The 20,707-nt window shown below is 45.3% G+C and overlaps 1 protein-coding gene across 5 annotated transcripts in view; it reads right to left on the bottom strand.

The window, feature by feature from the left end:
* Positions 1 to 20,707, bottom strand: part of bmp2k (BMP2 inducible kinase) — a 137,631-nt gene that overhangs the window by 63,478 nt on the left and 53,446 nt on the right. For 4 of the 5 annotated variants that reach the window (XM_085963266.1, XM_085963276.1, XM_085963293.1 and 1 more), the window contains exons 4-5: positions 19,041 to 19,225; positions 5,367 to 5,488 (exon numbers count right to left, since the gene is read on the bottom strand). In XM_085963266.1, coding sequence (XP_085819392.1) covers positions 5,367 to 5,488; positions 19,041 to 19,225 — 307 coding nt within the window. The remainder of the gene's footprint in view (positions 1 to 5,366; positions 5,489 to 19,040; positions 19,226 to 20,707) is intronic. The other variant, XM_085963284.1, reaches the window with a different exon arrangement.

The raw sequence follows: 20,707 nt of genomic DNA, 5'->3' as shown, positions 1-20,707 counted from the left end.
AACCACTGTATTGTATATTGCCACCTCTGGGTGGCGCTGTGTATGGAGGCATGCCTCAGCTGACTCCACCCACCACTGTGTGGGTTTCGTTCAGACTTGTTCAGTCACTCACGAAGAAGCATGGTCTCTTCTTAGCTAATAAAAGCCTTATTCATCTCTTCTTTCGACTCATCATCTCTTCTTCGACTCATCACCTTTTATGAAGTAATTGATAAGCGTATCAATTTTATTAGCTAAAAGTTAAATGGCGACACCTGAGGAGCAACAACAGCAACGGATACAGCAGACATTGCTGAGAGCCCTCAGACCACCACGCCTGGACCTCGACCCTCAAGATGTGGGTGCATCAGCCAAGTTTGAACACTGGCTGAGCTGCTTTGAATCCTTCCTCGCAATCTCACAGGTTACAGAGGAGGATCACAAACTGAAAATTTTGACCGCCCAGGTGAGCCATCAAGTATATATGCTAATCCGGGACTCTAATACGTACGTGGCGGCCCTCGAGCTACTAAAAGGGCAATATACGCGCCCAGTGAACACAATTTACGCCCGACACCTCTTGGGATCCCGCAGGCAGCAACCGGGAGAATCGGTAGGGGCATTTGCACGGGCGCTACTGGCACTCTGCAGAGACTGCGATTGTAAAGCGGTAACGGCTGTGGAGCACGCGCAGGGACTCGCCTGTGATGCCTTCGTCAGGGGCCTCCAGTCAGACCACACCCGGCAGAGACTGCTAGAAAGCAAGGAACCCGACCTGAAGACGGCCATTGCCCTTGCGCTCTCGTTAGAGGAGGCCCACCGAAACCTCGAGGCATACCCCCGTAACGGCGCCGAGACATGGCAATCGAAACCGTGGGACACGGGACCGCCGCCCCCGGCACCAACCGCTGCAGCGACCCAACCAAGACAGCAGCCTCCGGTAAGAACTGCTTCGATGCCCAGTAACCAGGCCCAAAAATGCTATTTCTGTGGCCAGTTAAAACATCCCAGAGCGCACTGCCCAGCTAAGACAGCTACCTGCTCGGGCTGCGGGAAGAAAGGCCATTACGCTAACGCCTGCAAGGGGAAGCCAGCCAGCAGCGCAGCGTGCGGGCCGTGGGAGCAGCCATCTTATCCGCCATTTTGTGTACCCCCGGCCGCATGGCATCCGCCGCCATCGTATCCAACGCACTCAACCGCCATTTCGTCACCGGAACCGACCACCGTCTCGGCGGATGACTATAGTGACTCACTAAGCCACATACTGGCCTCCGTGACGCTGGATCAAGGCCACCCTCACCATCTATCCAGCTCCATGATGGATATCGCGGTAAACGGCCGCGCCACCAGTTGCCTGATCGACAGCGGGAGCACAGAGAGTTTCGTCCACCCCGACACGGTACGTAGCCACTCCCTCACGATTCTGCCAACGCACCATCGCATTTCTATGGCGTCCAAGTCCCAGTCAATGGACATCAGCGGCTACTGTGTGGTGACCCTGTCAGTAGGGGGCACTGAATATCAAAAATTTAAACTGCTAGTCCTGCCCCGTCTTTGCGCTGCCGTCCTGCTAGGGTTGGATTTTCAGTGCCACCTTAAGAGTGTCACACTAGCATACGGTGGACCCCTCCCCCCACTCACAGTCTGCAACCAACAACTTTTAAATCGCCCGCTGCAAACCACCTGCAGCCTTTCCACATTAAAAGTCCCCCCCCCTCCCCTGTTCGCTAACCTCACCCGCGACTGTAAACCCATCGCTACCAAAAGCAGGCGGTACAGTGCCGGGGACAGAGCTTTTATCAGCTCTGAGGTGGAGCGGCTCTTGAAGGAGGGCATTATCGAAGGTAGCACTAGCCCCTGGCGAGCCCAGGTTGTAGTCGTTAAAACCACTGCAAAACGCCGCATGGTAATCGACTACAGCCAAACCATAAACCGGTACACCCAGCTGGACGCGTACCCCCTCCCTCGCATATCTGATATGGTCAATCAGATTGCGCAATACAAAGTATTCTCCACCATCGACCTTAAGTCAGCGTACCACCAGCTGCCCATCCGCCATGAGGACCGCCAGTATACTGCCTTCGAGGCAAACGGCCGCCTCTACCACTTCCTTAGGGTCCCCTTCGGCGTCACCAACGGGGTTTCGGTCTTCCAAAGGGAGATGGACCGAATGGTTGACCAGAACGCGCTGCGGGCAACCTTCCCCTATTTGGATAACGTCACCATCTGCGGCCACGACCAGCAGGACCACGACGTTAATCTAGCAAATTTCCTCCGTACGGCCCAACGGCTGAACCTAACGTACAATAAGGAAAAATGTATGTTTCACACCAAGCGCCTGGCCATCCTCGGCTGCGTGGTGGAGAACGGAGTCATCGGGCCCGACCCCGACAGAATGCGCCCCCTAATGGAGCTACCCCTTCCCCACTGCCAAAAAGCACTGAAGAGATGCCTGGGGTTTTTCTCCTACTACGCCCAGTGGGTGCCCCTCTATGCAGACAAAGCCAGGCCCCTCATCAAAGCCACCTCCTTCCCCCTGACACCAGAGGCGTGTGCAGCCTTCACTCTTATCAAGAACGATATCGCGAAGGCCGCAATGCACGCGGTGGATGAGTCCATCCCCTTCCAAGTGGAGAGCGATGCCTCCGACTTCGCCCTAGCCGCGACCCTTAACCAGGCGGGCAGACCCGTGGCCTTTTTCTCAAGGACCCTCCAGGGCCCCGAGACGAGACACTCCTCCGTCGAAAAGGAGGCCCAGGCTATTGTAGAAGCGGTGCGTCACTGGAGGCATTACCTGGCCGGGAAACGATTTACCCTGCTCACTGACCAGCGTTCAGTAGCTTTTATGTTTAATAATAAGCAGAGGGGTAAAATCAAGAACGACAAGATCTTGAGGTGGAGAATCGAACTCTCCACCTACAATTATGATATCTTGTATCGGCCAGGGAAACTCAATGAGCCCCCAGATGCCCTATCACGTGGTACATGCGCCAACGCACAGAGTGATAGGCTGCAGTCCCTCCACAATGACCTCTGCCACCCGGGGGTCACCAGGTTTTTCCATTTTATCAAATCCCGTAACCTGCCCTACTCCATCGAGGAGGTCAGGACCATGACCAAGAGCTGCCAAATCTGCGCCGAGTGCAAACCGCACTTCTATAGGCCGGACAGAGCAAGCCTGATCAAGGCCACCCGCCCCTTCGAACGCCTGAGCGTCGATTTTAAAGGGCCCCTCCCCTCCGCTGACCGCAATGTGTACTTCCTCAACATAGTTGATGAGTACTCCCGTTTCCCCTTTGCCATCCCTTGCCCAGACATGACCAGTACCACGGTCATCAAGTGTCTGAATGACATCTTCGCTCTGTTCGGGTTCCCCAGCTATATACATAGCGACAGGGGCTCATCGTTCATGAGCGACGAACTTCGGCAGTACCTGCTAACAAGAGGTATCGCCACGAGCAGGACCACCAGTTACAACCCCCGGGGGAACGGCCAGGTGGAAAGGGAGAACGCGACGGTTTGGAAGGCAGTCCTCTTAGCACTAAAATCTAAGGGCCTTCCGACCTCCCGCTGGCAGGAGGTCCTCCCTGCAGCGCTTCACTCCATTCGGTCACTGCTTTGTACTGCCACTAATGCGACCCCTCATGAGAAAATGTTCGTTTTCCCCCGGAAGTCTACATCGGGAACCTCGCTACCGGCATGGTTGACTTCTCCTGGGCCCGTCCTACTGCGGAGGCACGTGAGGACGCATAAAACAGACCCCCTGGTCGAGCGGGTGCACCTCCTACACGCCAACCCCCAGTATGCCTGGGTGACATACCCAGACGGGCGGGAGGACACGGTCTCCATACGAGATCTCGCACCCTCGGGTACCCCTGAATTACCACCGTTATCCCCCTTACCACTGTTATCCCCCACCACCCCTCCCAACCCAACCCCTGCAGACGGCATGCCAAAGCCCCAGGAATCTTCGCCAACCACCCAGACACCAGACCCGACGTCGGATGCTGCAACACCACCGCCGCCACCACCACGACGATCAGGACGTCAGACAAGGCCTCCTGATAGACTTAACTTGTAGTACCCTTCACCCCGCCGGACTTCACATTAAACAAGGGGTGAATGTGGTAAACCACTGTATTGTATATTGCCACCTCTGGGTGGCGCTGTGTATGGAGGCATGCCTCAGCTGACTCCACCCACCACTGTGTGGGTTTCGTTCAGACTTGTTCAGTCACTCACGAAGAAGCATGGTCTCTTCTTAGCTAATAAAAGCCTTATTCATCTCTTCTTTCGACTCATCATCTCTTCTTCGACTCATCACCTTTTATGAAGTAATTGATAAGCGTATCAAGTATACAGTAATTGGGTACTCCCGGCAGCACGGGAGAGTCAGACTCCTGTTATTGAGGTGTTCGGACTTCTGACAGCGCCAAGAAGCCGAGTAGCGGCAGTTTGGAGAACTACCCCCATTGACTAACTCGGCCACCGCGGGAGACTCTGACTCGCCAACATTTCCGGTTATTGAGGTGTTTTCCGAGTATGAATTTTGCCGGTTAGTAGAGAATTCCGGATATTTAGGTGCCGTTTAAATGAGAGTTTCCTGTACCATTGTTTTTCCACCAAACATCATTGATATGCTTTCTATATTTGTGGTATGCGATGCCCAGTGACAATCTTTGGTGGAAAGAAAAACTGGTGTAAGATTAGGTTTACCACTAATTTATCTCTGCAGCGAACAGTGAATGTTCCAAATTACACAGGTTCTTCATTTAGTCAGTATGACTATGGAAAGATATGACACCTAGCATATTTAAGGTGGAATTGATTAACCAAATTTTTTCATTGTTCAAAGGTGCATATACTGCAAATACTTAGAGATATCAGTAAATCATAATACTATGTTACGGACTGATATGCCATTACAGTGCACGAGCCTCAACATCCACAGACAAAGTCTGAGCAGTTCTTTGTTCTGGAAACTATTTTATGCATCTTTTCTCAGGTCAAGGAGCACCTTGAATTGGTGTAATTGGCACAGTTCACATTTAGAAGAGTTGTTATTAAAAAATGTCGTCAATTTTTGGTATCCAAACTAAACAAGGAAAGAGTAAAGTAAAAATCGATATATAGGCTGTCAGAATTACCATTAACAGCATTATAATAAGTGATGGAAAGGTCTGTGTATGTAAGACATTAGTGGAAAAGTGATAACTGTGGAAGCTAGCTGAGGAAGCTAGCTGAGGGGAGAGCAAAGGGCAAGATTTCTGGGGTCCAGTCATTCTTGCTATGACTGACAGACAGCAACACAATGCTATCGCAGCCTTCACAATAGTGTGAGATGCATCTCAGGTAAAGCTTGAAGGAATAAAATAAAACAGACTTACTTTTTGATTTCATCCTCTACAGTACTGACACCATGTACTTGAGAATTGAGAATTTTATGAGTTGCACTTCCAAAATCACACAGGACATAGTTTCCATTATCATTTAACAAAATATTTTCAACCTGCAAAAGGACAGCGAAAGACAAGAAGAAAGTGTTACTATTACAAAGTGACTAATAAAGTAAATGCAATTCAAAAAGAAACTGGCACGGTCAGCTCAATTCTCAAAATGAATAATGAGATTTACCTACCTTGTAATGTCTTTACTTTTCAAATGAAAATATTCTATTCTACTACAACTTAGCGCAGGTCAGCAGGATAATTGTGGAGCCAATATTCATCAACATGTTTGACAATCAAGTTATGAGATTACCCACATGACTCTCCTACCCACATCATACTTAAAGGACACTTACCATGGGCACTGTCTGTTCAGAAGCAAAGACACTCATAATAGCGTACAAAAATTAATTAACTCAAATAAATAAACAGACTATAAACATAATTAACCTTGCAAAAAGGACAGATGGGCATAGTGTGTGGCTCACTTCCATTCAAATAATAAAGACCCACTACAATTATTCTCACTTTCTTCATTCCATATCTGATACCTCTGGATTCCAACGGTAGCACACCAAGAAAAGGAGAGAGCTAGACACCTGCATTTGAAATAGACCTACCAAAAAGTAAATCCTATTCAGCAGAGATTCAAACAAAAACAATTGCTGCTCATGGTAGGTTTAAGAATATTTGACTAGGACTTCAATAAAGGGACATGATAAGTGTTGCTATGCTACACACGAGAACAGGAGAACATAATTAGGATGTAATTGCTTTGTTGCCTGATCATTTTTATTTTCTTTTATGCTCTGTTTCTCCTTTACTTCTTCTGTTCTAATTTTTCTGCTTGAATGTCTTATTCATATTTATTTTCTGGCTACAGGAAACTTTGTGCTATCCGGCACCGACGGGACCGAGCTGTTGCCATCCCATCAAAACTGCCGGACAAACCAGCACTAATGTTGAAACATACGGAGATTTTGAGCTCCGTATCTGGCAACAAACCCTGTTGCACCTTCTAAACAGGCGGCCATACCTTGCAAGCGTCTCTGTAGCTTAGCAACAGCTTCAGCAAGACCTTGCAGAGCCTGACTGGTGAAAAAAAAACAAAAAGAAAAAAAACCTAATGAAACGGCTCCTGATTTTTGCCGGTGGCTCGAGCATTCCGGACAGTTAACCTCCGGATAAACCAAAGTTTCCTGTATTTTTATTTCCCTCCCATCTGCTGTCCTTCAAAACTGTTTATGTTTTTCCTTGCAGTTAAGTTTTAATTCTGGACACATCAACTACTCCAATAACCCCCATCATCTGTTGAATTATCAAAGGGAGACTTAGAAAAGGACCATCACTGTCAACACAATGGCCGGGATTTTCCTTACCTCAGCAGGTCTGGGGGAGAGCGAGGTCAGTGGCGGGTCACTGCCCCGCTGCTGGCTCCATCCCGCTGTCTAAAGTGAATTTACGTTGCGGGCTTATTAAACCTGCCCAGCGTGTTTCCCGGGCCAATTAGAGGAGGCGGGTCTGGTGAAGTCACGCATGACGTGTCATCAGCTGGTTTCCTTAAAGGGACCATGGACAACTTTCTTTTGACATTTGTGTTGTCAGTGTTCTACAGCATTGAAGTGCTGCAAACACCAACAATGACTGCACAGAGGCAGAGGGCTGCACCCAGGTTCTCCCATGACTCCCTGCTGACCCGGTCAAAAAAACACCTCTTTCCCACCCGACCCGCCCACTGACACCCCGGAAAATTCTGGCCAATGTGCTAAACCAAATAAAAAGCAAGCAGAATATGTACAAGTAGAACTACAGTTTACAGAAGCTACACCAAGGCTTTACAATGCACTGGCCCGACTGCATTTAAGAATAAGTTGTTGTTTTGGCTATCAAGCCACTAAAGAAAGATTATATGTGCAATGGAAAAGGCACAAAAAGCAGGGCAGCAAGACTCAAACTGTAAAGGAGATGAGATATAAAGAAAGGTCACAGACGTTTCAGCTCAACAATCTGGAAATATGATGGCTAAAGGGCCCTCAAAGTACAGTATATAAAAATGGCCCAGTATGTGTCCATTTGTTAAGATATTTTTCCTCACCCTTCAGCTTGAAAAATGTTTGCACTGTAAATTGCTGGAAGTGAGAGCTAATAATAGCATGGCAAGGTCAACAAGGCCTTATCCTTAAATCTCATTGGTTAGAGAAAGAAACAGAGGAACAAGAGGAAGAAATAGGGTGAATTCGAATCAAATTAGATAAAGAATGAGAAAGCGAGGGAAAGAAAGATTGGATTGAGAGAAAGAGAAAGGAAAAGTAAAAAAAAAAAAAATTTACAAAACTGCTAGGAACAATTTACTACTTGAAAGAATGAAACTCCAGTTTCAATTGTTCCCTTTTTGGCCAGAGAGGTTGAGTGGCATTGCAGGAGCATAAATCTCATCATTAAAAGGGTTCTTACATGGTTAAATACCAGCCCCAACATCCTGCAGTGAGTTTAATTCATTTAACAGTGCAAATGCAGCAATTGCTTGAAACTCAGGAGGTTGACGGTGAGATATCACTTTTGCGAGGCCAACGGTAGAACGGTGCAAATGGTGCAACAATTTGTAGTGATTCGCAACTCTCACTGTATTTCATCATCGCCACAAATTGCTGGCTATTTACATACTGATAACGGCACGCGCATTTACCTCACCACACCAAACATAGTGGAGAACCAAGGAGAGTAAGGTACTTAAAATAATTATCAGTAGAGAAAAAGTGCGAGAGAAATTAATGGGACTAAAAGCTGACAAATCCCCGGGGCCTGATGGCCTACATCCTAGGGTTCTAAAAGAGGTGGCTGAAGAGATAGTGGATGCATTAGATGTGATCTTCCAAAATACTCTAGATTCTAGAACGGTTCCAGCAGAGTGGAAAGTAGCAAATGTAATCCCGCTATTGAAGAAAGGAGGGAGAGAGAAAACAGGGAAACAGTTAGCATGACATCAGCTGTCGGGGAAATGCTAGAATCCATTAAGGAAGTGATACTTGGAAAATCATAGGATTAGGCAAAGTCAACATGGTTTTTTGAAAGGGAAATCGTGAGAGACAGATTTATTAGAGTTTTTTTGAGGATGTAACTAGCAGGGTAGATAAAGGGGAACCAGTGGCTGTATTACATTTGGATTTCCTAAAGTCATTCAATAAGGTGCCACATAAAAGTTTGTTATGCAAGATAAGGGATCATGAGGTTGGGGGTAATGTATTAGCATGAATAGAGGATTGGTTAATAGACAGAATTTTAAAAAAAAAGAGTAGGGAACGGTAGCATGGTGGTTATGTTACTGGACTAGTAGCCCAGAGGCATGGACTCAGACCCCAGTTCAGTTAATTAAATAAATCGGGAATAAAAAGCTAGCATCAGTAATGGACCATGAAACTATCGGATTGTCGTAAAAACCCATCTGATTCACTAATGTCCTTCAAGGAAGGAAATCTGTCGTCCGTACCTAGTCTGGCCTGTATGTGACTCCAGACCCACAGCTGCCTTGGGTACGAAAAGCTGATGAATCAGTACTCCTCCATGAAGAAGCAGAGAGTAGCAAGGGCACAGAATGTACTCTGGATGGGGGGACTTCCAATGTCCATCACCAAGAGTGGCTCGGTAGCACCACTACTGACCGAGCTGGACTCGGTCAGATTGGGCCTGCGGCAGCTGGTGAAAAAGCCAACACGAGGGGAAAAACCTACCCAACCTCGTCCTCACCAATCTACCTGTCGCAGATGCATCGGTCCATGACAGCATTGGTAGCAGTGACCACCGCACAGTCATTGTGGAGACAAAGTCTCGTCTTCACACTGAGGACACCCTCCATCGTGTTGTGTGGCACTACCACTGTGCTAAATGGGATAGATTCAGAACAGATCTAGCAGCTCAAAACTGGGCATCCATGAGGCTCTGTGGACCAGCAGCAGCAGAATTGTATTCAATTACAATGTGTAACCTCATGGCATATCCCTCAGTAAGATTACGATCAAGCTAGGGGGCGAACACTGGTCCAATAAGGAGTGTAGAAGAGCATGCCAGGAGCAGCACCAGGTGTACCTGAAAATCAGGTGCCAACTTGGGGTAGCTGCAACACAGGACTACATGCATGCTGAACAGCAGAAGCAGCATGCTATAGACAGAGCTAAGCATCCCATAATCAACAGATCAGATCAAAGCTCTGCAGTCCTGCCACATCCAGTTGGAAATGGTGGTGAACCATTAAACAACTAACAGGAGAAGGCTCCATGAATATCCCCATCCTCAATGATGGCAGAGCCCAGCAAGTGAGTGCAAAAGACATGGATGAAGCGTTTGTAACCATCTTCAGCCGTAAGTGCCAAGTGGATGATCCATATTGGCCTCCTCCCGAGGTCCCCAACATCACAGAAGCCAGACTTAAGCCAATTCGATTCACTCCACGTGATATCAAGAAATGACTCCGTGCACTGGATACAGCAAAGGCTGTGGGCCCCAACAACATTCTGGCTGTCGTCCTGAAGACTTGTGCTCCAGAACGAGCCAAGTTGTTCCAGTACAGCTACAACACTGGCATCTCTCAGACAATGTGAAAAACTGCCCAGCTATGTCCTGTCCACAAAAAGCAGGACAAATCCAATCCATCCAATTACCACCCCATCAGTCTACTCTCGATCATCAGCAAAGTGATGGAAGGTGTCGTCAACAGTGCTATCAAGCGGCACTTACTCACCAATAACCCGCTCACCGATGCTCAGTTTGGGGTCCGCCAGGAACACCCGGCTCCAGACCTCATTACAGCCTTGTTCCAAACATGGACAGAACAGCTGAATTCGAGAGGTGACAGCCCTTGACATCAAGGCAGCATTTGACAGAGTGTGGCATCAAGGAGCCCTAGTAAAACTGAAGTCAATGGGAATCAAGAGGAACACTCTCCACTGGCTGGAGTCATACCTAGCACAAAGGAAGATGGTAGTGGTGGTTGAAGGTCAATCATCACAGACCCAGGACAACGCTGCAGGAGTTCCTCAGGGCAGTGTCCTAGGCCAAACCATCTTCAGCTGCTTCATCAATGACTTTCCCTACATCATAAGGTCAGAAGTGAGGATGTTCACTGAGGACTGCAGTGTTCAGTGCCATTCGCAACTCCGCAGACAATGAAGCAGTCCATGCCCGCATACAGCAAGACCTGGACTACATTCAGGCTTGGGCTGATAAATAGCAGGTAACATTCACACCACACAAGTGCCAGGCAATGACCATCTCCAATAAGCGAGCGTCTTACCACCGCCCCTTGACATTCAATGGCATTACCATCGCCAAATCCCCCACCATCAATATCCTGGGGGGTCACCATTGACCAGAAACTTAACTGGATCAACCACATAAATACTATGGCAACAAGAGGTGGACAGAGGCTGGGTATTCTGCAGCAAATGTCTCACCTCCTGACTCCCCAAAGCCTTTCCACCATCAACAATGCACAAGTAAGGAGTGTGATGGAATACTCACCACTTGCCTGGATGAGTGCAGCTCCAACAACACTCAAGAAGCTCGACACCATCCAGGACAAAGCAACCCGCTTGATTGGCACCCCATCCACCACCTTAAACATTCACTCCCTCCACCACCAGCACACCGTGGCTGCAGTGTGTACCATCTACAAGATGCACTGCAGCAACTTGCCAAGGCTTCTTCGGCAGCACCTCCCAAACCCGCGGCCTCTACCACCTAGGACAAGGGCAGCAGGCGCATGGGAACACCATCACCTGCAAATTCCCCTCCAAGTTACACACCATCCTGACTTGGAAATATATTGCCTTTCCTTCATAGTCGCTGTGTCAAAATCCTGGAACTCCCTGCCCAACAGCACTGTTGAAGTACCTTCACTACACAGACTGCAGCGGTTCAAGGCGGCGGCTCACCACCACCTTCTCGAGGGCAATTAGGGATGGGCAATAAATGCTGGCCTTACCAGCGATGCCCACATCCCATGAATGGATTTTAAAAAGGGTCATTTTCAGATTGACAGGCTGTAACTTGTAGGGTGCTGCAAGGATCAGTGTTTGGGCCTCAGCTATTTACAATCTATATTAATGACTTAGATGAAGGGACCGAGTGCAATGTATTCAAGTTTGTTGACAATACAAAGCTAGGTGAGAAGGTAAGCTGTGAGGAGCACACAAAGAGACTGCAAAGGGTTATAGACAGGTTAAGTGAGTGGGCAATAAGGTGGCAGATGGAGTATAATGTGGGGAAATGTGAGGTTGTTCACTTTGGTAGGAAGTATTAAAAAAAATAGAAAAACAGAATATTTTTTAAATAGTGAGAAACTATTAAATGTTGATGTTCAGAGGGACCTTGGTGTCCTAGTACAGGAAACACAGTTAACATACAGGCACAGCAAGCAATTAGGAAGGCAAATGGCATATTGGCCTTTATTGTAAGGGGGGTTGGAACACAAGAGTGAGGAAGTCTTACTACAATTATACAGGGCTTTGGTGAGACCACTCTGGAGTACTGTGCACAGTTGTGGTCTCCTTATCCATGGAAGGATATACTTGCCTTACAGTTGGTGCAACAAAGGTTCACTAGATTGATTCCTGGGATGGGAGTGTTGTCCCGAGGAGAGATTGAGCCTATACGTTCTGGAGTTTAGAAGAACGAGAGGTGATCTCATTGAAACATAAGATTCCGAGGGTAATCGACAGGATACATGCCGAGAGATTGTTTCCCCTGGCTGGAGGGTCTAGAACTAGGGGGCACAGTCTCAGGATAAGGGGTCACCCATTTAAGACTGAGATGAGGAGGAATTTCTTCACTCAGAGGGTTGTGAATCTTTGGAATTCTCTACCCCAAAGGGCTGTGAATGCTGAGTCTTTCAGTATATTCAAGGCTGAGATAGATAGATTTTTGGACACTAGGGGATTCAAGGGATATGGGGGTCGGGCGGAAAAGTGAAGTAGAGTTCGAAGATCAGCCATGATCTTACTGAATGGCAGAGCAGGCTCGAGGGGCCATATGACCTACTCCTGCTCTTACTACTTATGTTATGTTCCCAGAAAATTGTGACCATTATAGATAAAGAACAACCAGATTACAACTTCAAAGTAGGGCAGGAAAATAAGAGAGAAAACAAATAGAAATGAGCAAAAAGTAAATAAAAAATGCAATGATCAATGTTTAGAATAATCTGCCAAAGAGTATAGGAGGAAAAACATTGGGGTTGTTTAAAATACAGTTGGATACTGTGATGGGAGAGTTAGGGTACAAAAAGGTTAAAATTTTTATTCCCATTTATGTTCTTTCACTTTTGCTTTCTCCACGTTGTATAAAAGTTAAATTTTACACACTTCCTGGGCTTACGCCAAGTAGTACATGAAGTGAGGAAATACCATGAGAGTTTTAATAAAATATATATGACAGAAATTTTTTAAAAAGAGACAACTTCTTCAAAAATAGACAGCTCACTTGCTTACTCAGCACTTAACCAGTATGGGAGCCATTTAACATTTCTATTTTGTTTTAATAATGGTCAACCACACCTGCATCATTCCGCGACTGAAAAGAAAGTCAACCAACTTCTATGAATGTTGCTCTTTAATCAGTTGCTAGATGCCAAGCAAACATAGTGCAGACAGACTCAGACTTTCCTTTGTTCCCACTCAGAGGAATACATTCCCTCCAAGCAGCAGCTCGCTCCCTCCATCCTAGAGGCCAAGCTATCAACAACTTGCTGGGCAGGGAATTAGCAATCTATGGTTAAGTATGTTAGTGCAAAAATATATTGGCCCGGATTTTGCAGTCAGCAGCAAAGGAACAGCACTTGCCGTTCACTATGCCGACAGCTGCCCACTTACTGTCATCTGATCCAGTGTGGCGCCATCTACAAGGGATCCAAAGCGTATATGAGCAGAGAAAGCAATAGTGTCTCTCTTCAACTAATCAGATTGAAGAATCCTCGCTGAGACAAACGGAGCCTAAACCAGGAATTATAAATTAGATTTAAATCAGGTACAGAAAGCGAAAAAGATTTTTTTTTTTTTTTTTTTTTATAAATTCGTTCATGGGATGTGGGCATTGCTGGAGGAGCAAAGATATTTAGGGGTCCATGTACACAAATCACTAGCAACTAGTCGACAGGTACAAAAAATAATTTAAAAGGCTACTCAAATGTTATCCTTTATCTCAAGGGGGCTGGAATGCAAAAGGGTGGAAGTTATGCTAGTTATATAAAGCTCTGGTTAGCCTGCATCCAAAGTACTGCATCCAGTTCTGGGCACCGCACCAGGAAGAATATATTGGCCTTGGAGGGGGTGCAGTGCAAATTTACCAAAATAATACCAGGGCTAAAAGGGTTAAATTATGAGAACAGGTTGCATAGACTAGGCTTGTATTTCCTAGAGTATATAGAATATTATGGGGTGATCCAATAGAGGTGTTAAAGATGATTAAAGAATTTGGTGAGAGAGAAATTATTTCCTCTGGCAAGGGAGTCCAAAACAAGGGGGACTTCAAATTAGAGCTAGGCCACTTGAGATGATGTCAGGAATCAAAGTCAATTAAAAATGTTAAAACTGAGCAATAGATTTTTGTACGGTAAGGGTAGTAAGGGTTACGGAACCAAGTCAGGTAAATAGAGTTAAGATACAGATCAGCCATGATCTAATTGAATGGTGGAACAGGTATGAGGAGCTGAATGGCCTACTCCTGTTCCTATGCTTGCTCAACTCAAATATTTTCATATCAGCCACCCTATCTGTTAAGTATGTGAAAGGCAGATGTCAAAATATAGAAACAAGTATTGTGCTCCAGAGCTTCAGGATTTTGCTTCAACAAAATTAAAAATGTCCTACCAAGAAATGCCATATCCACCCCCCGCCCATCCACAGAAATATAATATACAGGACCATTGCTATCCATCTGGCCAGTCCCTGTGTGTATTGCACAATATGCCTCATACCACTATTAGAACCTACCTTCCCTTCACCCTCCCCTTGCTCTACTGGGTTATAAGACTGAGGGCAAATGGGGGCAAAGATATGGACCATATGGGACTTGAAGTAGTCCAGGACACCTGGTTGCACCTGAAGTAGAGGTCAAGATATGGAGTCCCATCCAAGTCTATAGCAGCAGCCTGATCCGAAAATGGAGCACAGGTATCGGCTGAGAAAACAGAAGAGGTGCCATGCTGAATTGGACATTCAAGTCATCTCAGAGGTTGGGTACAGTGTTTTGCAGGAGGGGTGGGGAGAAGGAGGAGAATGCCAGCATTAACTGAAGAGGGAAGCAGAGAGCAGTGCTAGATTGAAGTGGGCAGGGGAGCATGTATTTGTGTGAACTAGGTTCTAGGGCTAATAATACAAAAGAAAAATCAAGCTAGTTATAGAAAATATAGAAAGGCAGCACAAAAGATTACAAGGTTTGATAGGAGGTATGAAGAAAGACTGGCATGGTAACAAAGGGAATTAGTAAAGGATTTCATAAACAAAGTAAAACATTTGGATTGATTAGATATCTAAAAGAAAATCTTATGGAAGATGAAGAAATGGCAAAGATACTAAATTAGTATTGTGTCTCAGTTTTCACAGAAGTGTGACAGAGGGAATGAATGCATACAAGAGGAGGTGGAGGAGACGGTAAGCTTCTGGAGTCCATAACGCAGGATCAAATTAATACTCAAATACTCACCCCTAGAAAGGCATTGATTAATTGAGGACAGGCAACATAGTTATGAATTGCCTTTTGCATACCTGACAAATTTATTAGAGTTCTGAGTAAATTATAGATTATATTGCTAAAGGAAATGCAGTGGATATTCTGTAGAAACTTTCAAAAAGCTTTTGTTTGGTATGCGGCAGCATCTTAAAAATCAGTAAAATTAAGGGATGTGGCATTGAAAGGAGTGTGGCAGCATGGATAGGAAGCAGATTAAAGGGCAAAAACCAGAGAGTAATGGTTAATAGATGTTTTTGGACTAGAAGAATGTAAACAGTAGTTTCTCCTAGGGTTCTGCATAGGGGATCAGTGTGAGAGTGAAAGCAAGCATATTGTGCCTGTGTGCATAAAATGATCTTCACTTGGGTACGAGGGCACAAAATCAAAATTGGTAGATGAGACAAAGAGAGAGGTGTGTGGTAAATGGTGAAAAGGACTGTAAGTAACTGCAGAGGGACAAAAGTTAGTAGTTTGGTGCATACAGATGTCAAATGAAACAACGTGGAGGAATGTGAGGCAATATTTTGGAAGGAAGAATGAGAGAACATACAGACTTAATGGTAATACTTCATTAGAATAGAGCAGAGAGATGTAGGCTGCGAATTTAATTCTGAAGGCGGGATGGGGTGGGTCAGCTGGTTTCCAGTCCTGCCCCCAGCTGCCTCCGCTCTGCAGACGTGATTATCCCTTGATTGGCCTCGTGAGCCCGCCCTGTGGGCTTACCGGCCAATTAACAGGAAGCAGGTCTGATGACGTCATTTGATGACACGTCATCTGCCGGTTTCCTTAAAGGGACCATGCACAAATTTTATTTCGACAGTTGATCTGTCAGTGTTTGACAGCACAATGGTGAACACTTGTACCCAGGCTCTCCTATGGAGGGAGTCACAGCACGCAGGGAGGTTCTCTTCCCTTCCAAGGACACCAACTTACCATGAACCTCCACCCAACCCTCTATCTACTTGACCACTTCCCCATCTCACTTGCCACCTCTCATACTCATCTTCATCCTACTGCAAGCATACCAACTAACAACACACAAGGGTAGGCACTTGAGAAGTTTAGCCAATGTCCATGTGAAGTCTCTGATGTGTTGTCATACAGTGTAATATCTTTTTCCAAAAGTGCCCCTTATTGGACAGGTCTGAGCGCACATTGAGAAGTGTCTTACTGAGTTCCAGTGATTGTTCAGTCATACTTTAGAAAGGATGCTATGGACATAGAGACAGTACAGAGAAGATTCACCAAGATGATACTAGGAAATGAGAGGCTTTCGTGGTGAGAGAGAGAGAGAGAGAGAGAGAAAAAAACAGAGCTCTTCTCAGAACAAAGGTTAAGAGATCTAATAGAACTATTCAAAATTAGGAGATTTTGATTAAGTATATCAGGAAAAAACTATTCTCAATGATCAGTGACTCGATAACTAGAGGGCATAAAGTTAGGATCGACAAAAGTAAGTAAGTTAGGATTTTTTTTAGTATGCAGAAGGTTTGAGAGCATGGAAGGCTGGATTTTCCTCCGATTAGTGGATTAGCAGTGAAGCTAGACTACAGCCTGCCCATGCATTCAATCAATTGTTCCTTGCACCTGTGAGTATCCTACCAGTCTATAGAACAGGATAGTTCTTTGTTTCTCTGGTTCCATTGGGAAGTAAATGAACAGTGCTGCACGACTGAACAGAGAATCATTCAGTTTCTTAATACAATGATGATTTGCTGCCTAATTAACGTGGCAACGGTCTCCCGAAGTTGCCTGGAAAAATCCAGTGGCAAAAATTTCAAGACAGTCGTGACCTTTTTACAGAACTGACTAAAACTAGCAGCAAAAGTCCTGACAGAACCTTCAAAGTACCAAACAGTTTGATATGCAGGCAAAGAAACACCAATACTTAGTGGTAGCAAACAAAATGGCCTACTCCTAGCAGTATCTACCTTAGGATCTCAAAGGTGCTCTTTCGACCACTTATATAGTGGCAGATTAAATTAGAGACACAAGTTTTGGCATAAGTTGCTGAAAATGGGTCAGTAGGGTTACCCATGCCCAAGTTATCCTGATTTAATGTTCCAGGTCAAACATAAAAGGGGATGGGCTTATTTTCATAATAGGAAAACTCGGCTGCAATGACAGACCGGCAGTTTTGAGGAAGTAGGTATTTCTGCCCCACTTTACTCTGTTTACCACCCCAATATGGGCAACAATTTGGAGGAAAATCCTGCATGGACTGTCCTACCACAAGCCGTGGTGGAAGCAGAACCTGTGGTGAATAAATATTCGCAAAAGAAAAAATTAAAAAGTGTATGAGGAAAGGGCAGGGGAATGGGATTAAGTAGATAGTTCTTTGAGATCCAGCACAGTTGCAAGGGGTAGAATGGCCGCCTATTCTGTAAAATTCCAAGTTTCTAAGACCTGTATCAGTTCAAACCTCAAGGCGCTAATTTAAAAAGCCTCAATTTATCAAGTCTCTTTACAGATCAGTAACCACAACCCCTTGTAACATCCTACTAAATCTATGCTCCAATTTTTCAATTGCTTTATATTCTTCCTATAATTGTGTGCCCAAACCACACACAATTATCCAACTGTAACCCAACTAAATCTTGTAAAAGTTCATCATTACCTCCTTGCTTTTGTATCCTATGCCTCTGGATTCAAAGCCAAGGATCTGTTGGTTTGTTTTTTAATGGACTTATCTACTTGTGTTGCCTTTTTTTTTTTTTTTAAATGGCCTCATCTACTTGCGTCATCATCTTTAATAATTTATGTATCAGCACACCAGTGCTCCTCTGCTCTATTCAAAATATTGTGTAACTCCTTTCCCTATACTTATTTTGAAAATGTATTACTTCATGTTTCTACATTGTCACAAACTGTTTATCATTTCCAAAGCTAAGTGTGTTCTTGGTCAGCTGGAAGATGCAGCCCCTATTATGTTGCTAAAGTTGCTAGATCACAGCAACATATGCATGATCACACCAAGACTTACTTTCTTCCTCTTCTAATTTTCTGCATTTACTCTTCCAAAGATGTGCGGGTTAGGTTGATTGACTATGATAAATTGACCCTTAGTGTTAGGGGGATTAAATACGTGGGGTTACAGGGATAGGGTGGGATATGTGTTGGTGTAGGGGTTACGGGGATCGGGTGGGATATGTGTCGGTGCAGGCTCGATGGGCCGAAATGGCCTCTATCTGCACTGTGGGGTTTCTGTGATTCTGTGATTCTCCTGCAGGTACTCATGTTAGGATATGCTCCAAGGGTGCTAGCAATCCTATGGTGCCTTGCCCAAATGACTACTCTTCATGCGTGAACCTCTGAGTGTTAGTGAGCTGTTTGATGAAGCTACCACAGCCAAGCCTGATCGTCTGAATATTCAGTAATCCCTGTTAAAAGTGGACAATAACCAAGAGGAGGAATCCTTAGTGAATTTGCTGTTCCTTAGCCTGGGATGACTGAAGCCAACTGTAGGACCACAATTATCACCCTGGTTCCAATCAGCTAACTTAGCACATCAAGGACTGAACCCAAGGCCATCTTGCACTCTACAGCTCGGCACTACACCATACAAAACATTTAGTTAATGAGGCCCAACAGAGTTAAGTTTCACACAGTTCTGAAATAAGTCAATGTGTAATCTTCTTTATGGTCCACGAGAGAAGTTCACAAGAATTATATGCTCACAGCAAAAATAGATTGGTATAGACAGACAACTGTTGTTTAATAAACCCACTGCATGTTGACTTTACACTAACATATCAACATAATTGGCTGTACATGCATAATTGGTTTCCCACTTTCACAACGTAGCGGATGATTAAAACTTTGCACTAGTGCGATCTACGAAACTCATTGGTATTGCAACAATATGTAGCACTTCCACCTCAGTGCGCTTCTTACCTTCAGATCTCTGTGAATGATTGGGGTTTTGCACTGATGCAGCCTTGCAACTGCCTCACAGGTATCGCAGAAAATTTGCAGAACTTCTGTTTCACCAAAACCTGTCTGCAGCCTCTGATTCATTTGGTTCACCACTTGTCCCGCTGTCAATAAATACCAAGAAATAGTTTCTGCTTGTGCAAAAACTAGTGGTTTCAATTTCAGAACCGTAGGAGAAAGAATCAAGGAATGTTTACAGATTTGAGAGACGAGCAAAACAAAATGCTACACAGCGCTTGAAATTTATCTATTTTAGCACACTGCTTATCATGTAAAATTCCTATGCATTAAAGTCACTATTTCCCAATTCTGAAATTACTTGATTCTGACAAACTGGAAAGTTTTTAATTTCCAGTACTGGCACACCTCACCTTGATGAGCACAAGACTTCAATAAAAAAAAAGTACATTTTTTTTTTAAAAAGCGATAAAGGCTGTACTTTGCACAGAAAGCATTATTTCCGCCCCACCCTCTCTGGCTTTCATTTTTTTTTAATAAAACAAGAAAAATAACATGCAATCACAGCATTGCCCCTTCTACTTTAATGCCTCTGCCCACATAGTTGCTAAAGTAAGAGAAAAAAGTAGTCACTGTGTAGCTAGTGCAAGCCAGACAATAGAGTAGTTAAGGTAATTTGAGAGGGCAGCTGTGTTTTGGGTGCACTGGATTCAGTTGTTGAACCCACTTCAAAACCAGGATTTTGAGTTTGCACAGTTTTCTAATTAATGTTGGTCCACGCCAATTTGGAGTTCTGACAAGTCTTCAAGTTTGAACATTGGTTTCCAAAAAGGAAAAAAAAGCATATGAATTTGGCATCTGTTTCTACTACTAAAAGTAACAAATTAAACAAAAATCCAAGAGACTCTTGGGTTGGTGAAGGTGGTTTGGCATTAAATATGTTAATGAGGCTGGAAGCCTCAGATTTAACCTGCTTTGCAGGTTATACTGTGGCCGGTCGGGCTTCGGAAACCCAGCAGCTGCAGCGTGGAGAGGACAACCTCAGGGAGCACGCCTTGTCGGCCAGGAAGAGCAGAAGTGCTTCCTCCCGGCTCCCCCCAAGCATCAGCACCCCCATGGGGAGGGGGATTGGATCGGACCGACCCGGTCCGGAGGCCTCGTCCAGAGCATTCGCCGCCTGACTGGAAGCCAAGCCCGATGACAAAAGACGCACGCTGTGGAGTTAAATCTCCACAGCATGCGAGGAAGCCCAGACTTCAAGGTTTCCCCCATGTTATCGGACCCCCTGCGGCCCCCCGCAGTAAAAATTCCTACCCAGGTCCAGTCACTTGGTCTCATGATAGTTCAGTTCAAAGAGCACGACTAAGGTAATAAGAACATAAGAAATAAGAGTAGGCCATTCGGCCCTTCGAGCCTGCTCTGCCGTTCAATGAGATCATGGCTGATCTTCTGCCTCAACTCCATTCACCGGCCCTATCGCCATTCACCTTGATGCCCTTACTAGTCAGAAAGCTATCGACTTCTGTTTTGAATATAGCCAATGACTGAGCCTCCACAGCCCTCTGAGGTAGAGAATTCCAAAGATTCACCACCCTCTGTGTGAAGAAATTTCTTCTCATCTCAGTGCTGAAAGCCTACCCTTTATCCTGAGACTGTGGCCCCTGGTTCTA

This window comes from Somniosus microcephalus, chromosome 2 (genome assembly GCF_052327205.1).
Source record: "Somniosus microcephalus isolate GS21.2 chromosome 2, FLI_Smic_1.0, whole genome shotgun sequence".
Taxonomy (NCBI): domain Eukaryota; kingdom Metazoa; phylum Chordata; class Chondrichthyes; order Squaliformes; family Somniosidae; genus Somniosus; species Somniosus microcephalus.
The sequence above is the reverse complement of the archived record's forward strand: the minus strand, read 5'-3'. Positions and strand labels throughout refer to the sequence as shown.